At 43.7% G+C, this 18,610-nt stretch overlaps 1 protein-coding gene across 3 annotated transcripts; it reads right to left on the reverse strand.

The window, feature by feature from the left end:
* Positions 1-1,619: 1,619 nt before the first annotated feature.
* On the reverse strand, positions 1,620-17,760 carry YIPF1 (Yip1 domain family member 1). Of its 3 annotated transcripts, none has more exons than XM_075936019.1 (10): positions 17,634-17,760; positions 15,916-16,019; positions 11,478-11,638; positions 9,035-9,115; positions 8,797-8,884; positions 8,549-8,665; positions 6,956-7,122; positions 6,070-6,252; positions 4,862-4,953; positions 1,620-1,860 (listed from the first exon to the last, which is right to left on the reverse strand). In XM_075936019.1, the coding sequence occupies exons 2-9, from the start codon at positions 15,944-15,946 to the stop codon at positions 4,867-4,869; spliced, it is 915 nt and encodes a 304-aa protein (XP_075792134.1). In that variant the 5' UTR covers positions 15,947-16,019; positions 17,634-17,760; the 3' UTR covers positions 1,620-1,860; positions 4,862-4,866. The 3 variants fall into 3 exon arrangements, with proteins under 3 accessions (XP_075792134.1, XP_075792133.1, XP_075792135.1); XM_075936018.1 differs by having other exon boundaries at positions 1,620-1,905; XM_075936020.1 differs by lacking the exon at positions 1,620-1,860 and adding an exon at positions 1,932-4,457.
* Positions 17,761-18,610: the final 850 nt, after the last annotated feature.

Below are 18,610 nucleotides of genomic sequence, written 5' to 3' on the forward strand. Positions count from 1 at the left end.
CTTTTCTCCTCATTCACATCAACTGAAAGTTTTATTCAGTTTGACTTAATTGACATATTTACCCAACTTCCATCCTCCCCTTTTAATTAAGCTAAAACTAGTTGCTGAGTTCACTGTTTGATTGGAAACAAGCTACATTTTCTGAAAAAATATAAACTCAAATGTATAACTTTGACAGATTGTTCAGATGCAAATTTCTTATGCTGTCTCTGCACTTCTCCTTCACTTTTTTTTTTAAAACATTTCTGTGTCTTGGAGCCCCTTCTTGAAATTTGTCTGGGAAGTCATGTTGTACCAGGAATGTGTTTTTGTTTGTTGCAATCTCTGTGAAAGTGCTCAAATTTGGCTAATTTATAGGTCTTCAAAAATCTACCTGAATTACGTGATGCTCCCTGTCCCCCACTCTACCAGCCTCTCATTTCTCCTCATCATCCATCGCAAGTCGAGTGGCACGGCTTCGGCCCCGCCAATGGCTCTCCTCCTTTTAGGAGTTGGCGTCATCCACCTCTCCTTTGATGCCCTGCCCTGGGCTTTTCTCCCCTCTCCTCTAGTCCTTCCTCCCTCTTTTAAATCACCCGCCCCTGTCTCCCCTCCTGCCTTCAGTTCCACGCAGCCCTGCCCCATCACACACTGTTAGCTCCCGGTGGGCCACATCAACCCTCCTCCCCCCGGCTGGGGGGAAGAGTTTCCTCTTTCTCCTCCCTTTCCCTGCCCTTCACCCCGCCCCCTTTCGGCATGCCGTAGCTCATCTGTACCGTGCATCAAGCGGTGCGGGCTTCCGGCAATCCAGCCCCCTCCTCACCCCCTTCTTGCTTGCTGCGGGGCACCTGCCCAGCCCAGCGCCTGTGATGGGAGGCTGCCCGTGCAGCGCCTGAGCACTGGGGGCAGGGCCAGCATATAGGCCCCCATGCCATGAACAAGGCAGCGGGCGGGGTGGCGATGTCCCATCCCAATAACCAGTTGCTAAATTCACTGAATGAGGCAGGGGTCCTGTGGAAAACAGAATCCACAGTCGCATACTATTAGTGCATATATGCAAGTGGCTCAAATAAAAGTTCCACAGGAAACCTTACATCTGGCATTAAATGTCTGATATTTTAAAATAACATTTTAAGATTTCATAAGTATTTTTTAAAGTGAGATTTATAATTAATTCAGCAAAATTCTCTCCTCCATCTTGCTTTGTAGTTATTTTTGTCTGACAAGACCAATCTAAAATGTGTGTATCCAGTGCTTTTTTTGTAAGAAAAAAAAGGTGCCAGTACTCTGGGGCAAACCTGCTGTGCAAAAAAACAACAACCTGCGCTGGGGACCACAGTGCCACACTGGGAGCAGAAGAAAAAACAAAAAACACGCCCTACATCCCCAGCAGGCTTCCATTGGGAACCAAGCAGCCCGAGGAAAACAGGTGCCAGTACATGCGGGGGAATTCCCATTTCCTTTCTCTGGGCTGGGAAAATAGGTGACGGTATGCCGTTCCGGGCAGCACCGTCACAAAAAGAGCACTGCATGTATCCCAACAGACTGACAGAAGTGAAACTGTACAAGCTTTTTAGGAGGAAAAAGGAAAAAACAAAAAACAAACGAGCATTAACAAACATCATTCACCTCTGAAAGAATTAAAATTCAAAACCACCCTCTGGAACATTTTATTCTGAGACATACACTGCAATGAGTGCAAGGTATGCAGAAATTAAGAACAGAAAGAAAAAAACCCTGTATAAGAAATAAGATCAGCAGTAATACACATTTAACTAGTGTTCTGATGAGCATGTAGTTGTCCATAAGTCATGTAAATGCATAGGCTGTTCCTTCTTTTTTCCATTTTTGAAATATCCATTTTCTTCAGTGAAAAAATATCTAAAATAAAATTATTGTACAGATGGGGAATACAGGCATTTAAATCTGAAAAACAGAGAAGTAGCACCTATCAATATGAAAATGCTTAACAGGTAAAAGATTAAAGAGTATATGTGCATCTGCATCTAAAAAGAGTTCTATTGTATCATTCTATTCATCACTTAGGAGAAAACTGCCTTTTGGAGGAATGTAAAATCTTCAGTTTATTCATTATCCATAATCGTGGTAAGGTAGGTTGTGCCTGCAGCCAGTTAATCTCAGCAAAGGCCAATGAGAAAAGTCTAAGAACAAGTGGTGATCCAATAAGTAATAATAATACTGTACTTATTTGCTTCACACTCACCCATCTGCACTTGGTCTTTAGCATTTCCTGGACCAGCACCCATGCCTTCTACCCATATTCTGAATCCAAATGTAGTTTTGCTTGCTAGTATCCCTGGCTATCAAGAAACAAGAATTCACACCATCCCACATGTGGAATTCAGTCCATATTGCTCTCTTAGATACTGAGAGAAATATGTTCAAAGAGCATCTAGAATATCTAGACCTTTTATACAGGAGCTGATGCTTTTAAAACTATCATGTAAAAGTTAGAGAACTGTCTAAATCTATCTTCTGACTTGAATGTTAATGAAACACAGGGATGATTTATTAACCCTATATATATATATATACAGGCAGTCCCTGGGTTACACGGATCCGACTTACATCGGATCCCTACTTACAAACGGGGTGAGGCAACCCCACACTAGCTGCTTCCCCCCAGCAGACCAGGGGGACGCGAAGCTAGCGCCCCTCCCAGCAGACCAGGGAGACTCGGAGCGGCTTTTCTCAGCAGACACCTCAGCTTGAGAATAAAGGACTGAGGGAAGTGAGGTGTGGGAGAATAAAACTGAGCTCTGGAGAAATGTTTGGCTAGAGTTTCCCCTACAATATGTACCAGTTCCGACTTGCATACAAATTCAACTTAAGAACAAACCTACAGTCCCTATCTTGTACGTAACCCGGGGACTGCCTCTCTCTCTCTATATATATTTATTTATTTATTTATTTAAAGATTTTGGTGTGTACAGTATGTATTTACTTTTAGTTACCTCTGTCTCCTCAGCACATACAGTTTTAAGTGGCGGAAAAAGTCTTACCAAAGACATATTTATTACATCGATTTATTTTGTAATATTTTGGTAGTATTCATTTACTGAGGATAAACATCACAAAAAGGTAAAAACTCTTCCTTGGATGCTTTTAATAGCCATAATACACATTAAGAAGGAACATTATTGAATACTGAGTTGCACACTTAGATTTCTAACAAGATACACAGACTCTTTTCAACTTACTTGTAGTAACTCAAGTTCAGCAAATATGGCTCCAGACATTTGTGTTCCTAATACTGGCAAGATTTCTTGAAAAGGTGACTGAAAAAATCAATTCTTACTACGACTGTTGATCAATTGCAGTTAACTCACATGATGAATTTTTTGAGTTAATCATGATTAATCACAGTTTTAATCACATTGTTAAATTTCAATTGGTATTCTATTTATTTAATATTGTGAATGTTTTTCTACATTTTCAAATATATTGATTTCAATTACAACACCGAATATTAAGTGTTCAGCGTTCTCTTTATATTATGATGAATATTTGCACTGTAAAAATGATAAATAGGAATAGTATTTCAATTCACCTCATTAAAGTACCATAACTCAATCTCTTTATTGTAAAAGTGCAAGTTACATATGTAGAATTTTTTATACATAACTACCCTCAAAAACAATGCAAAATTATAGAGCCTACAAGTCCACTCAGTCCTACTTCTTGTTCAGCCAATTGCTAAGACAAACAAGTTTGTTTATGTTTACGGGAGATAATGCTGCTGGCTTCTTATTTACATCACTTGAAAGCGAAAACAAAACTTTAACATGAATTTTTGTAGCCAGCATTGCAAGCTATATACGTGTCAGATATGCTAAACATTTGTATTCCCTTTCATGCTTCAGCCACCATTCGAGATGACATGCTTCCACGCTGATGCTTGTTTAATTTTTTTTTTTTTAAATTACATTTGACTGAACTCCTTGGGGAACAATAGTATGTCTCTGGCTCTGTTTTACCTGCATTCTGCCATATATTTCATGTTACAGCTGTCTTGGATGATGACCCAGCACGTTTGGTTTAAAAATACTTTCACTGCCAATTTGACTAAACACAAGGAAGATGCCAAAGTTTAAGAATCTGTAGTGCCTTCCAAAATCTGAAAGGGAGGAGGCCTGGAGAATGCTTTCGTAAGTCTTAAAAGAGCAACACACTGATGTGGAAACAGAACCCAAACCACCAAAAATGAAAAGTCAACCTTCTGCTGGTGGTATATGATTCAGATGATCAAAGTGAACATATGTTGGTCCACACTACTTTAGACAGTTATCCAGCCGAAGTCATCATCAGCATGTACGCATGTCCTCTGGAAAGGTGGCTGAGACATGAAGGGACATGTAAATCTTTAGCACATCTGGTATATAAATATCTTGTGCCATGCAAACACGTGTTCTCACTTTCAGGTGACATTGTAAACAAGATGTGGACAGCATTATTACCTGCAAACACAAACGTGTTTGAGTGACTGGTTGAACAAAAATACTACAGTGGACTTGTATGTTCTCAAGTTTCACATTTTTTTGCTTTTGAGTGCAGTTATGTAACAAAATATAAATCTATATTTGTAAGTTCGACTTTAATCATAAAGAGATTGCACTACAGTACGTGTATGGAGGTGAACAGAAAAATACTATTTTTTATTTTTTACAGTACAAACATTTGTAATAAAAATATGAAGTGAGCACTGTACTCTGTTCTGTATTTTAATCAAAATCAATGTCTGAAAATACATTTAGTTACATATTTTTCATTTTTTGTATTCTATTAACTCTGATTAATCATGCAATTAATCAAGATTAATTTTAATTAACATTTGTAATCTCTTGACAGCTGTAATTCTTACCTTATTTACTGAGTCTTTGTTGTTATTGTTCCATTTTGAGCAGCTACAGTAGGTGTAAGAACATCAAGGTCAGGAGCATCAAAAAAGTATGCCTACATTATTAGACGGGAGTAAGAATGAGTTAGAAACAAGGCCACTTCTCTCTATGCCTTGACATGTTCCTTTTCACAAGTTATAATTATTCAGGATACAGTTTTAGCATTTAGGCAAATTTTTGCTCTTTGAAAAGTCACAAAGTTGTTAATTCAAAGGGTTTCTGTAGATGACGCTTAATAAAAAGGTACAGAATCACACTTAAAAACTAGGATTAAGATATTATTTAGAATGAAACAAGTTGTATGTCAATTTATTAAATTATTACTTTACAGTTGGAGAAGAAAACAAAAATACCCACAATACAGAGACCCTGCTGAACTTCCACTGGATACTGCTGGTGAAATCCTGGCCCCTCTGAAGTCGATGGCAGAACTCCTATTGACTTCATCGGAGCCAGGATTATGAACTCCATGCAGTATAATTTGCATTGGCCTTCCAAAATAAATAGAGAACAACGGGTTTAACAGACTTTCTTGGGTTCAAACCTGTAGTACAAAGAATGTAGCTATTAAACATGAGACTTGGATGATGCCTCTCTAGCTTTTGTATAAAAGTGGGCTGAGAGAGCCCAAAAAATAGATTATGTTCTCTACATTACACTTTGCACTAGATTTTCCTCTTCTTCTACTGGAGCTAGTTTATAGCAGATTTGTATCTTACCCATAATCAGAACTCACAAAGAATGTTCAAAACAGTATACACTGAACATACATTCATCTTTTTTAAATGAATCTTTAGCTTACCTGGATAAGATGTTAATTGCATATGATATAGGTTAATGATTTAAAATGTTGCTGTCATAAATGTAAGGTATACTTCAGACTGCTATCTAGGAACAATTTATATATATATAAACCCATCATTGCTACTTTTTATTGTAGGAACTCTAGGAGAGAGGGCTACATAAATCTGTGCGCTGTGTTTGAATATTCATGCCTATCATATGTATTGAGATTTCTTCAAGACAGTTTCCTTATATTTATCTTTTGCAATTATCAAGAGATCTGCTTAAACAAAAAGCTCTACAAACCCCCTTAATGTTAATACAATGCTGCTACTGTACAGGATTGATTTAAAGAAAAAAAAAGATATTAAAAAAAACATTAACATACCAAACAACCAATAGCAAGCAGGGCGTGAAGAAACACTACGGTCACCACAGTAGCCAGTGCAATCCTACGGTTATCATCTCTAACAGCAGGCCAAAATGTCATTACTAAAACAGAGCCCGAAAGGCAGAGCGCGAACATTAGCAAGATCCAGCGTACAATTTTTTGTGGAATAATCCACAAAATCTGTTTTAAAAAAGAGAGAGAGAAAAGGCCTTATTAAATATCAAGATACATGTATTTAATTCACTGTTTCTGGCACTGCTGCTCTATATATCACATCCTTTCCTCAGGACTCTTAGCACACACTATTCACGCTTCATTTGGCACCAAAACATAAAACGGTTTCTATCACTTGAGCTAAGAGGAGACTCTCCATTAGCTGCATCAACAACACGGTTTACTAGCTGGAACCAAAGAAATAATTGTACTAAATAAAGCTTACAACGAGAGCACTTTTAAAAGAGTTTCCCTGGTTTGAAAGAATTTACCAGTCCCTGAGATATTCTCTAAAATGAAGAATTCTACTTTAAGTGGTAAAATCTGTTGAACTAGTGACATTTTTTCAGGAGACCAACTGTCCTGTAGTCTGCATCCACTAGAGAAAAAAAAAATCACCCAGATGAGCAGGTTTAATATTCCTGCTAACAGAAATAAATGGTATAAATATGCAATAAAGTCTGTCATATAGTTTAACAAGTTAGGGTACTCATGGCTCTTTAGTTAAGAGGACATACATATGAATGTCATGTACTTTCCAGCTAACCTTTTCATTTGGAAGGTAAAAACAAATACCAGCCAATGCAACCATGCAGGTTTCTCAGTCAGACAACCATATTTAATAAAAACTTTTTAGAAGTTTCATAATACATCTGTAGGCCATACTTACTGCTGTTGGAATATAAATGAAGAGTGAGTAGCCGTAGACGCACACTATCTCAAGAAACGAGTAGGAGACTATGTTCATAACTTTGCTATTTCTCCACATAAGGAATCCCCAGAGAGCCAGAGGAACCAGCCAAGCATAAGCGTAGATGGCTGTTGCAGCTATGGACACTATAAAGAGACGGGAAAGAGGTTTAGTATTACTAAACCCCCATCTCTAATTTAATCTTTTTCTTAAAACTGAAGAGCTAACGTAACAAAAAAATAGTAGGGACAACCACAGTTACTTTATGGAATAATGGCAACTTTTGCATTTATGTCCTTTTTAAGCCTACCACTAATACTTAAGATTATAGGAAGAAAGTTATTTTTCTGCTTTCAGTGGTTTTTACTTTGATTATATAAAAATGAAATCAATTTCAGTATTTTCTGTGGGTACTCAATCTGTCATTTGCATGGGGAAGAATGGAAAGAAAAACTCACTTAAAATACAAAAACGTGACTAAGGACCACAAAACTGGTAGGGGGAACTCAAAAGATTAGTTTCTGATACTACTTTTAACTAATTTATTATAAATTAACAGTGCTCCTTTAAATAGGTCATACATTTCCAATAAATATTCCTTCATGGATATTGCATTCTCTTCCATAATATAAATTAGAGCCAAGGGGAAGGCAATTACTTTCCCACTCTTTAGATTCAATAGAGCAATAAATGCTAATTAAGCTTCCTTTACTGGTTTTGTATCCCATCATGAAGTAGGAACTTCAAATCCTTAGGTAAGCAGACTAAGTGATTATCACTGTATGATCTGCTGAAATTCTGTTTAACTGCTTATATGAATATGGTCTCCCGAGAGATATCTACATACAGTAAAACTCCATTGGCCCGGCATCCAATGCTCCAGCACTCCTGATGGCCCGGCACCATGAGGAACCCGAAAGTGCTGGGGCAGCCGGACAATTGGAGCTGCTCTGCGCCCGGTTTCCCTGATTCAGCTGCTGCTGAAACTGACCAACAGCTGAATAGGGGAAGCTGGGGGCAGAGCAGCTGGTGTGCTGCCGGGTTGGTCCTGTAGCGTTGCCCCTAGGGGCTGCGGGACCAACCCGGCAGCACCCCAGCTGCTCTGTCCCAGGCATCCCCAAGAGCAGCTGGAGTGCTGCTAGGTTCGTCCCGCAGCCGCTAGGGGCAGCACCCCAGTTCTCTGCTGCAGGTGTCCCCAATTCAGCCGCTGCTGAAACTGACCAGCAGCGGCTGAATCGGGGACGCCTGGGGCAGAGCCGGACTATCAGAAGGGGGGGCCATGAGGGGTCTGGGATGGCATCCCCCACACTCCACCCTAGACCCCTCATAGCCCCCCCCTTCTGATAGTCTGGCATATTTGATAATCCGGCATCCCCTGGGTCCTAACGGTGCTGGATTATCGGAAGTTTACTGTACCTGCAACTTGAATGGATTATTTTTGCATCTCCCGAAGTGGAAAGAGACAGTTATCAAAACATTATGATAAAGCAAAGCTTGGACTTTTACATACAGTTTTATTGGTTAAAAAAGTTATGAGACAAGGAAAAAGGAAAATGAGAACTACTTACACACCTTTTCTGAACTCAGGCACATACTGGTATGAAGATTTACCCAGATGGATGAAGAAATTTGAAAGATTACCACTAATAGCAATGGCAAAGACTAATGTTGCACATATCCAAAAGGGACCTTAAATGGAAACAAATCAATTTAAACAAGATCTATCTATTACACCTCCACCCATGTATTAATTTTGAACAACAGGACGAACTTCAAGAATTTAGCTATTAAAAAATATTAATGTTACAATTGGTACACACCATAAAGATCTGGATTACTGCGGATATATAGTCTTACAAAGTTTCTCCCTGGTATTGGGAAAACTGAGCCTTTTATTCTGTCTAGGACCTAGGAAAAAATATAAATGTTATTGAAAACAAAATGCACTATGAAATAATTATAAATCATCTATAAATATTAGTCCACCATTAAAACTATTAAATCAGTATAATTCCCTTTGTATGAAGTAAGATATTAATATTAAAAACTAATACAAACCTGGTATGTATCCACATCAAAGAAAGTCTGGTAATATTCAAATGTCCAGAAGGGGGCACTTTTCTTCTGTCCTGCAAGTAACTTTAAGATTGGAAAGATAATTCAATAGCAATTATTACAATCAACCAATTTACTTTAAAGCCTAGTAATATTTACATAATCGTTAGAATAGCTGGAAGTAAAAGAATTATTTCATGCTTTCTCTGGTGTTTGTTAATGGCAGAAGATATTTTCCATTGGGGATGCATATTCTAGATATGAAAATTTATTATGATTCCTACTACCTTTTTTGGTCAGGAGGTTTACAAATAACATAACTTCCATTAATTCATTAGTGTCTTGTTCAACTAGCTTTACAAGTGTTAATACCGCCACTCACTCCCAATACTGTATTGCTATCAACTCACTTGAAGTCAACATCTCAGCTTCTTATAATACAGTGGCTTTCAACCTTTCCAGACTACTGTACCTCCTTCAGGAGTTTGATTTCCCTTGCATACCTTCACGTTTGACCTCATTAAAAAAAAAAGCGCTACCCACTTACAAAATCAGACATAAAAAGAAAAGCATCACTGCACAGTATTAAGGAAAAATTGCTTACTTTCTCTTTTTACCATGTAATTATAAGATACATTTATATTCAAAATGCTATTATATTTATTTTTCAGTGTATAGTATAAACAACACATTGTATGAAATTTTATTTTGTACTGATTTGCTAGTGTTCGTATGAAGCCTGTTGTAATACTAGGCAAATATATAGATAAGCTGATGTACCCAATGTGTACCCCTATTATAAATAGGTTTAAATGGGAATTAAAATATGCACTTCCATCAGTACTGGCAGGGCCAGCATGGAAGTTTCCTCCTATCACATTATTGGATGCTAAGGATCACTGTCGCCCCATGTGGGGTAGGGGGGAGAGTTTGCTCCAAAAGTCTGTACAAAGGGGGGGTCATGTGAGCCGTTGAATGAAAGCTTTTGTTCTACTGATTCTGTATGTGCTACTCATGTACCTGTATAATATCTGTATGTGGAGTTATAAATACATACTCTGTGCTGATGCTGGAAAATGCTCTGTCTGAGGCAGAGCTATGTGCCAGGAATGTTCGTTCAATGGCCATGCTAATTAGTGGGGCTTCATGGACAATAGATCTCTAAGTGCCAGAGACACACCTGAACGAATGTGTCTGGCTACCTGCAAACCAGCCAGGGCATAATGGCTGCAAACATGTGAAACAAGGATAGATCCCTGACCAAGTGACCTGCTACAGCTTGGAAGAGACCACGAATGGATATATAAGTGCAATGTGGCATCCTCCAGGTGGTCTTCAGTTTAGCTCTTGATCCCAGATGCAGCCTTGCAGGGAACAATGAACCAGAAAGAAACGTGGACCTATCCTGACATAGGATGTACACCAGAGACTTTTAAGATAGTCGTTTATAACATCTCTGCTAAGAGCCTGCATCGAGAACTGGGTGATTCGATCCATGTAATGTATTATCCTTTAACAATCTTACTCTCATGCTTTTCTCTCTTTTAATAATAAACTTTTAGATTTTATATTCTAAAGCTGTGGTCCCCAACCCGGTGCCCGCGGGCGCCATGGCGCCCGCCGGGCTCTTTACATGCGCCCGCGGAGCAATCTGGGCTGGCAGGTGCCAGCCCCGGGCGCATGGCCGGTCCCGGCCCCGGGGGCGCCGCACGTGCCCTTGCCGGCTCCGGCTCCGGCCTTGGCCCCGCCCCCGGGGGCACCGCGCGTGCCCTTGCCGGCTCCGGTGCCGGCCTTGGCCCCGCCCCCGGGGGCACCACGCGTGCCCCGGCCTGGGCCCCGTGGCACTTACGGGGGAGGGAGGGCGCGCCAGCCCCGGGCGCGCGGCACTTGCTGGGGGGGGGCCCCGGCCCCAGCCCCGGGCACGTGGCTATGGGGGGGGCCTCGGCCCCGGGCGCGTGGCTATGGGGGGGGCCGCTGGCGCCCGCCAACCTGAAAAGGTTGGGGACCACTGTTCTAAAGGATTGGCTCAATGTGATCTTGTGGATAAGTTCCAGAGGGTAAATTGACCTGGGAACTGTGTCTGGTTTCTTGAGACTGGAAGAACCCATTCGGGGTAGGTGAGATTGGGTTCTAAAACCCCTCACCTGTGTGTTAGGCCTGGGGCTGATTGGGGCATAGGAAGAGCTGGGGTGTGGGAGGGATTTTGCTCATGGCTGGTCAGATTGGCAGCTGAAGCGCTCAGTGTGACTGGTTTGTGGCCTATTTAGGAAGGTCTCCAGTCTGGGGCTCTAAGGAGCCCCGCGTTTGAGCGATTCGCCCTGAGCGGATGCCCTCAGACGTGCCCAGACCCGTCCCATCCCATCACACCTTCTTACTGATAAAAGTGTTGTAATGGATATTTAGATACATCATGTTGATGGAGGCATTATAAATGTGCAATTGTTACCTCAGTTTTGTCTGAGTCTGTTCCCAATAACTCATCATCCTCCTCTCTCCCAGAGTCTTGCAGAAGGCCATACTGATTCTTGGCATTTTCACTAGCCTCATCAATACTTATTGTAGTGGCATCTGGTTTTCCTGCCAGCAAATTAGCTGCATCATCAAATTCTGAAAATAAACACATTGCAACTGATGATTTTCAGGTTTAAAAAAATAATAGTTGGCATTCATTACTCAAAAAGCTTCTTTTTAAGACGGATACATCATCAATCGCTACAGAGTTTTGTCAACACAAGTTACGCCAACAATCCAAAACTGCTATAATTACATCACATGTGCATGTTCACACAGTACTCATTTTGTTAGTGGAGCACATTTCCATTTGCTGTTCTGGCATTAAGAAAGCATTGTTCTGTGAGCAGCTCTTTCATTGTGCTACTTGCCACCTTCTACAGGTAGGATGTGGGTAGAGCTAGAGTGCATCACAATGCATTGTGGGTGTGGGCTCAACATCCCATGATGCAGTTTTTTCTATCCCATCATTCCATGGACATCTGTTTGCATTTTATGCCAATTTTTCTCCAGCTCCTGCAATGCTATTAGGGAATTCATCATCTGCATTTGATCCTCCATCACTCATCTGCTTCTGGGCCATTAAAATTTGCTCATGGCTCTTCTTCCTGTCCTGCTTATCTTACAATTTTCATTTGCAGTCTCTCTCCATGCTCTGTGTTCTTGTTTTTCAGTGACTGAGGATTGGAGTCCCCTCTCAAAACATGTCATCCTTGCTCCTCCCTGTAGCTTCCTTATCTGGTGGAGGTGCTCCGTGGGTGTATATGCGGTACCCCTGAAGACCACGTCTGCAGAAGCACAAGAAAATCAGCCGGAACAGGATTTTTAGTGAACCCACCCCATCAAATCATGATAGTAAAATATGAATGTTTCACACATCTCTGCAAACATCTGCCTGGGAGGAAGGGGGAAGGGTGCTGAAGATGGGGGAAAAGGGTCTAGGTGTGTTTTTAAGAGGAATGCTGCAAATTAATAGGGACAAAATTGTAAATTCTGCCACCATTTTCTACAGGCAGGGTCACAGGAGAGAGATATCAGCATCAGAGGGCAAGCAAGGATGCATCTCCTGCATGCATGAGGCTTCAGACCAAGTCCCTATGCTGTCTGCCAGTGTACCACTTTGGTCCCTGCACAAAAGATTCCTGATTGGTGAAGGAAAGTTTCCTACAATGGGAGAAGGATTAAAGCAGCTCTGCCAAGGAACTTTCAGCAGAGAATCAACAAGTACCTCTAAGAAAGTTTCCCTGAGAGCTCTCTGGAGGATTCTTATAAAAACTTGGTGTGCATTAGCACTGTGTTTTGCCCACTGCATAGTTGCACTGGGGAAAGTGAACTACGCACAGACACAGCTAGTTGTGTACATTTCTATTCCTTTCCCCACTTCTAGCATATAACAAAACAAAGGATAGCTGTAACCAGGCCTGCCAATGGAGAGGAGGAGGAGGAACAGGACAAAATTGCCCTGGGGCTCAGTGATTCTAAGGGACTTGGGGTTCTCGCCACTGCTGCTGATACAGTAGCAGCATTGGCAGCTGGAGCCCCAAACCCCTTTGATTCGTGGGGCTCTGGGGGGTTGGGGGGAGATGGGTGGCACCGTGGTCTGGGCAGTGCTGAGGACTGGCTGCCCCAGCCCTACCTCTTCCACCTGAGGCCCAGGGGCGGCCCGTGCCTATAGGCAAACTAGGCAGCCGCCTAGGGCGCCAAGTTGCATGGGATGCCAAATTCCAAACCATGCCCCTTCAATTTCCCACGCCTTCCCTGCAGCCAGGAGGGGGGTAAGTCCTGGGAGAGGCAGCATGCGGGAGGGATTTCCCCTGTGCTGCAGAGGGCAGGCCCCAGGGAAGGAGAAACGCGGGGGTGAGGTCGGAGGAATGCAGGGGTTTCCCCTTCCCCACAGGGGGGGTGTCACCCCGAGAAAGGCGCATGCCAGCTTCTTTCTGGGTGAGTGGGATCTTGGAAGGAGGCGGGTGCAGGGGAATCTCTCCCCCAACTGACACCCTGATCCCTCTTCCCAGCCCCCGAACTCCATCCCCAGGCCCCCAGGCCCCCAGCCCCCGAACTGCATCCCCAGCCACCGAACTCCAACCCCAGCCCCTCGGTCACCAGACACAGAACTCCATCCCCAGCCCCCCTCTCCCCAGCACAGAACCAAAACCTTCAGTCAATATCTGCCCTTGGGGTTGGGGGGGGGGGGCGGGCGGGCGCCGATTGCATGGTTCACCTAGGGTGCCAGTTGCTGGCAGCTAGTCTAGGACCGCCCCTGCTGAAGCCCCATCCCTTTTGGGGGTGCAGAGCCAGGCCCCTCCCACACCTTGCCCTGGTGTCCACAGTAGCTGTCAATCCCACTGGCTGTACCTCATAACTGAGTAGCATCACTTCAAAAATGATCACTTACCACAATTCCCCTCTCCTGCATCATGTGTGCCAGCGACATAGTGCTGGCACTGGCTCGAACCCTCCTGAGTCAAAAAGAGGTCCTGGCTCACCATGGTACAGGAAGACCCTGTCACTTGTCCCATCTTGTACTCCTACTCAAATTCCTCAACCACCACTTTGTCCTTAGGGTTAAGTCCACAGTCTAGTCTTCAGCTCCCCAAGCGCAAAGTATGCACAGGGCTCTTGGTAGTGCAGTAGGGCTGCCACTGGGGATGGAGCTCAGGTCATCATAGAAGCATCAGGTCTTTGGTGCAGCATCTAAACAATGGCTTGACTCTCTGCTGATATTCCTGCCTCAGCTCCTTTATCTTTGCATGACACAAATCCATGTCCTATTCGTAGCCTTTATCCAATATACCACGGGAATGAAACCATAGCAAAATTCCTATGGCTGGAGCAGAGCTGGCACTACACAGGCTCCTCTCCCAATGGACCAACAACTCTGATGTGATGTGGGAGAGTATTTGCTGCATGGAGACGCTATGGTCAGCTAGGAACATGCAAAGTGAGCTGTCCATGCCAGTAAACAGGCGGTGGGATTTCAAAAGTTCCAAAAGCTTTAAAAGGGGAGGGATTGATGCTTGTGTGCCTGGAGGCAGGGCAAGAGAGTTCATACTGCTGACAACACCAGTAAGGATGGGCACTGAGAGACACCCCCTAGAAGCCATTAACAGTAACATAACCAGGGACAGGGGCTATGCTGACACTTTGTCAATGTAACATTGCTGAAGAAGCTCTACATCTCTCGTTGAGGTGATTGTTAGCAAAGCCAGCGGGTATTCCAGTGGGTGGAAGGAGCACTGTAGCATGTACACCTATGCGGTTTTGTCATTAAAAGATGACTGTTGTCAACAAAACTCTGTAGTGTAGACAAGGCCTTAGAGTCCATGTTACTAGTGCAGTGTGAATTGCTTCCTAAAGCCTGAACTGGCTTAATTAAGCTGAGTGTTCTTTCAGTTAATGGAGCGCTGTACCTCCTCTCCATCTAGTCTGCCTTCTATATGCTAACTAAATATCACAGTCTTAGATCCCTATTCTTCAGTCAGATTCACTGGACAGACCTTTATATCCACAAGCAGTCAAATGGAGCTGTGCACTGCTGCACGCACCCACCCATGCAGAACAGATTGATGATTAGACAGCCTTAGCCCTTAAAGTTACGGTCTGAGGGATTGAGGATATCTAATTCAGAAATAATTTTACTTTTAAAAACAAGTTGGACACCATGCCCATTTCAGTGTCTGATCCTATGAGAAAATGTTCCCACCTCTGCACCCACAGGGCCAATTCTGCTCAGCCTCAGCTTCAAATATGCAGTATAACCAGTGCTTTCAGTCAAGTTAAAGATCACATTTAGTCACTTAAGTGCTTTAAATGCACATATATAAATATGCAAGACGGGGATGTTACATTTAGTTTAATCAAGTAGTCGATGGAAATTCCATCAACTAGTCAATAAGCGGGGGAGCTGCAGTGGGTTTAGCTCCCAGACCGTAACCCCACTGTGCTTCTGCTTTTTAAATGTATTAAGAGCCAACAGGCTCTTAATACATTTAAGCAGCAGATGTGCAGCGTCTGGGACTGGGCAGGAGCCAGGAATCAGCTTTTAAACTGGCTCCTCCCAGCACCGGCTCCTGCTCCCCACCCCTGGCTGCTTCTAATAGAGGTAGCAAGGGATGGGAGAAGCAACTTGTCGAGACACTAGTTGACTATCTGATAAGCTCATGCTTATCAGATAGTCGACTAGTTGCTTACATCCCTAATGCAAGACTGAAACAGTTAAAGACATTATTTGTGTAAGCTTGTGTTACTGAAACTCACATTCTCAGGGAACCAAAGCAAAGGATACAACCACTTAAAAAGACTCAATTACGGTCATTTATTTTCTTTAACATGAACATTTTGGCCCAATTAATAAGTGTAATTTGACAATTTACCTTGAAATTTTAAATCATCCACAGTCGCCATTCATTCACTAGGTTCTAGAATGAGTATTCAGAACTTTGAAATATCTTGAACAGCAGATCAAAAGTTAAAACATCTAAAATGAAAAAAAAAATCAGAAAATATTTTAAAAATGCAGTTTCTCTCTCAATACATCATTATACACAAGCATATGAGATGTACAACTACAGTTCTGATGTTTGTGGTAATTAAGATCTCATATCACAGAGTAAAGGCTCATCCATAACATTCTATCCTAATACCACTTTGGCTAGTTAAATTTTTCTTTTCCTTTTATTGTAATTAATATTAATATAATAGCCTTTATTTCTCATCCTAGCCTGCTCTACAATGATCCTACACAGTTAAGTCAGTTTTACTTCATTAAAAAGTGTACCATGTGCACTTTTTCTGGAGTGAAACTCCATGTGCATGATAGGCACCAGTGTTCCCTGTAAGATGCCCATTGGGGTAGCTACCCAGGGGAGATTCAGGTGTCAACCAGCTGATTAGCAGAGTGCCCACAACCGCCAGCATGTGTTTCTACTGGTGGTGCACATCTGCACATGCCTTGGTGTACATAATAGGGATGTGAAAGTGTAATTGTGTACAGGGTTAACCGATGAGTCTTGGCTCATCAGTTGACCCTCACAGTTACATGCAGACTCCCAATACGGGCAGGCAGCTGGCTTAAAAGTTGGGTCATCATACGCACCGGCACTCAGGGAGCTGCCTGCCCCCACTCTTCACCCATGCTGATGCCTCTGTATCAGAGACAGCAGCACATGTGAGCAGGGGGCAGGCAGAAGCAGCCTCCCTCACCCTGCACGTAACCGCTGAAATGTTCAGCAGTTACATGTTTACTTAAGCGGCGAGGAATCCTGTGGCACCTTATAGACTAACTGAAGTGTAGGAGCATAAGCTTTCGTGGGCAAAGACCCACTTCATCAGATACATGTGTTTACTTAAACGTAATTAAACCTTCCTAGTACGTAAAAAAATAATAATCCACACATGGGTGGAAAAAAATAATGGAACAATGGTGGGCACTTATACATCAGCTACCACACAGGAGTTTTACAGGGGGAAATTTGTTTCTGGAGTATTTAAGAAGATCATTAAGCAGAACATATAGAAACCATTCAACAGGTTGCGGGGGACACTAATGGGGCCGTTTCTACCCTTTCTAAGGAGTCCCTGCATTTTCAGACTTGCCCAAAGCCACGAGCAGCAGCAGCCAGCACTGCCCAGACTGACAGGCAATGCCCTGTTTGGCACGTGTCAGATTCTATTGTTCATTCCCTTGATTTTTTTTGGGGGGGGGGGGGCGGTTTGTCAAGGATCTGAGGTGAAAGGGAGCGGGTGCGACTTGGTGCGCAGCAGCGGCGGGAGCTGCACCCAAAGCCGGCAGGGAGCTATTGGAAGAGCTGGCAGGGACCCGGCTTGCAATAGGCCAGCACCTGTGAGAAACGGTAAGTTACTTTCAAGGATCCCTGAACATCTCTGGGGGCGGGGGGAGGGAGGCACAGGGCTGGGGGGCAGGGGGGTCCCTCCTAGGGCTGGGGGGCAGGGGGGGTCCCTCCCGGGGGGGTCCCTCCCTCCTCCCCCCGCGCGCGCTTGGGGGGCTAGAGAAGGTCTGGAAAAGGCACGAGCCCCCCCCACCGCGCCCTGCCCCGCACACAGCAGCGGGGCCCCAGCCCAGGGCTCTCACCTGGCGGGACGGGGCTGCCGGTGGGGGAGGGGCAGCTGCGCGTTGAGGAAGGAGCCGAGGCCAACAGGACAGAATTGTGTTGCCGGAAGCAACCCAAAAAAAAAAAAAAAAACGCCGCTCCATTCGCCCCGCCCTCCTTAAAGAGACAGGAGCCTTGTCGGCAAAGCCAGCCAATCAGAAACTCAGGTATTATCTCCTTCCCCTCCCCCCCATAGGTAGAGCCATATTGGCGACGCCAGCCAATCAGACGCTCAACTGCTCTCTCTCTCTCTCTCTCTCTCTCGCGCGCGCGCGCGCGCGCGCGCTCTCTCTTAAAGAGGCAACGCATGGGGACCAGCAGGAGCAGGTTCATCCCATGTACAACCCGGCTCAGATAGCAGTATGCCGGCTTGCACCATTCCTCCCCCTCCCCCCCCCGGGAAAAGGCGTGCTTGTATCGTGCATATACACAAGCAACGTCTGACAATGTGCTGGGCAGCTGTGTGTCACACACACACACACACACACACACACACCAACCGAATCTTTATATACACGTAAAAATCCCACTCAGACATTCTGCAGATGCTTCTGCGCACCTCAGAGAACAACTATTTTAACAATTGGGAGTATTTCTTGTATCGTTCTGCTTGCAAACAAATAAAAGGAAGTTCTTCGCACAGCACACAATCAACCTGTGGAACTCCTTGCCTGAGGAGGTTCATGGAATCACAGAACCATAGAGCTGGAAGAGACCTCAGAAGGCCATCAAGTCCAGCCCCCTGGTCTAGGCAGGACCAATCCCAGTTAAATCAACCCGGCCAGGGCCTCGTGAAGCCGAGACTTAAACACCTCTAGGGATGGAGATTCCACTACTTCCCTAGGTAACCCATTCCAGTGCTTCACCACCCTCCTAGTGAAATAGTTTTTCCTAATATCCAACCTGGAGCTCTTCCACCACAACTTGAGACCATTGCTCCTTGTTCTGCCATCTGTCA

This window comes from Pelodiscus sinensis, chromosome 9, assembly GCF_049634645.1.
Source record: "Pelodiscus sinensis isolate JC-2024 chromosome 9, ASM4963464v1, whole genome shotgun sequence".
In the NCBI taxonomy this organism is placed as follows: Eukaryota; Metazoa; Chordata; order Testudines; family Trionychidae; genus Pelodiscus; species Pelodiscus sinensis.

Excerpts from the sequence above, each read along its gene's own strand:
- YIPF1 (XM_075936019.1), bottom strand. The coding sequence starts at position 15,946 with ATGGCGACTGTGGATGATTTAAAATTTCAAG. Across the intron at positions 8,666-8,796 it reads CAGTAATCCAGATCTTTATG|GTCCCTTTTGGATATGTGCA; the intron begins GTGTGTACCAAT and ends TTTCCATTTAAG. Across the intron at positions 4,954-6,069 it reads TGCTTGCTATTGGTTGTTTG|GCATACTTTTTTGATGCTCC; the intron begins GTATGTTAATGT and ends CTAATAATGTAG.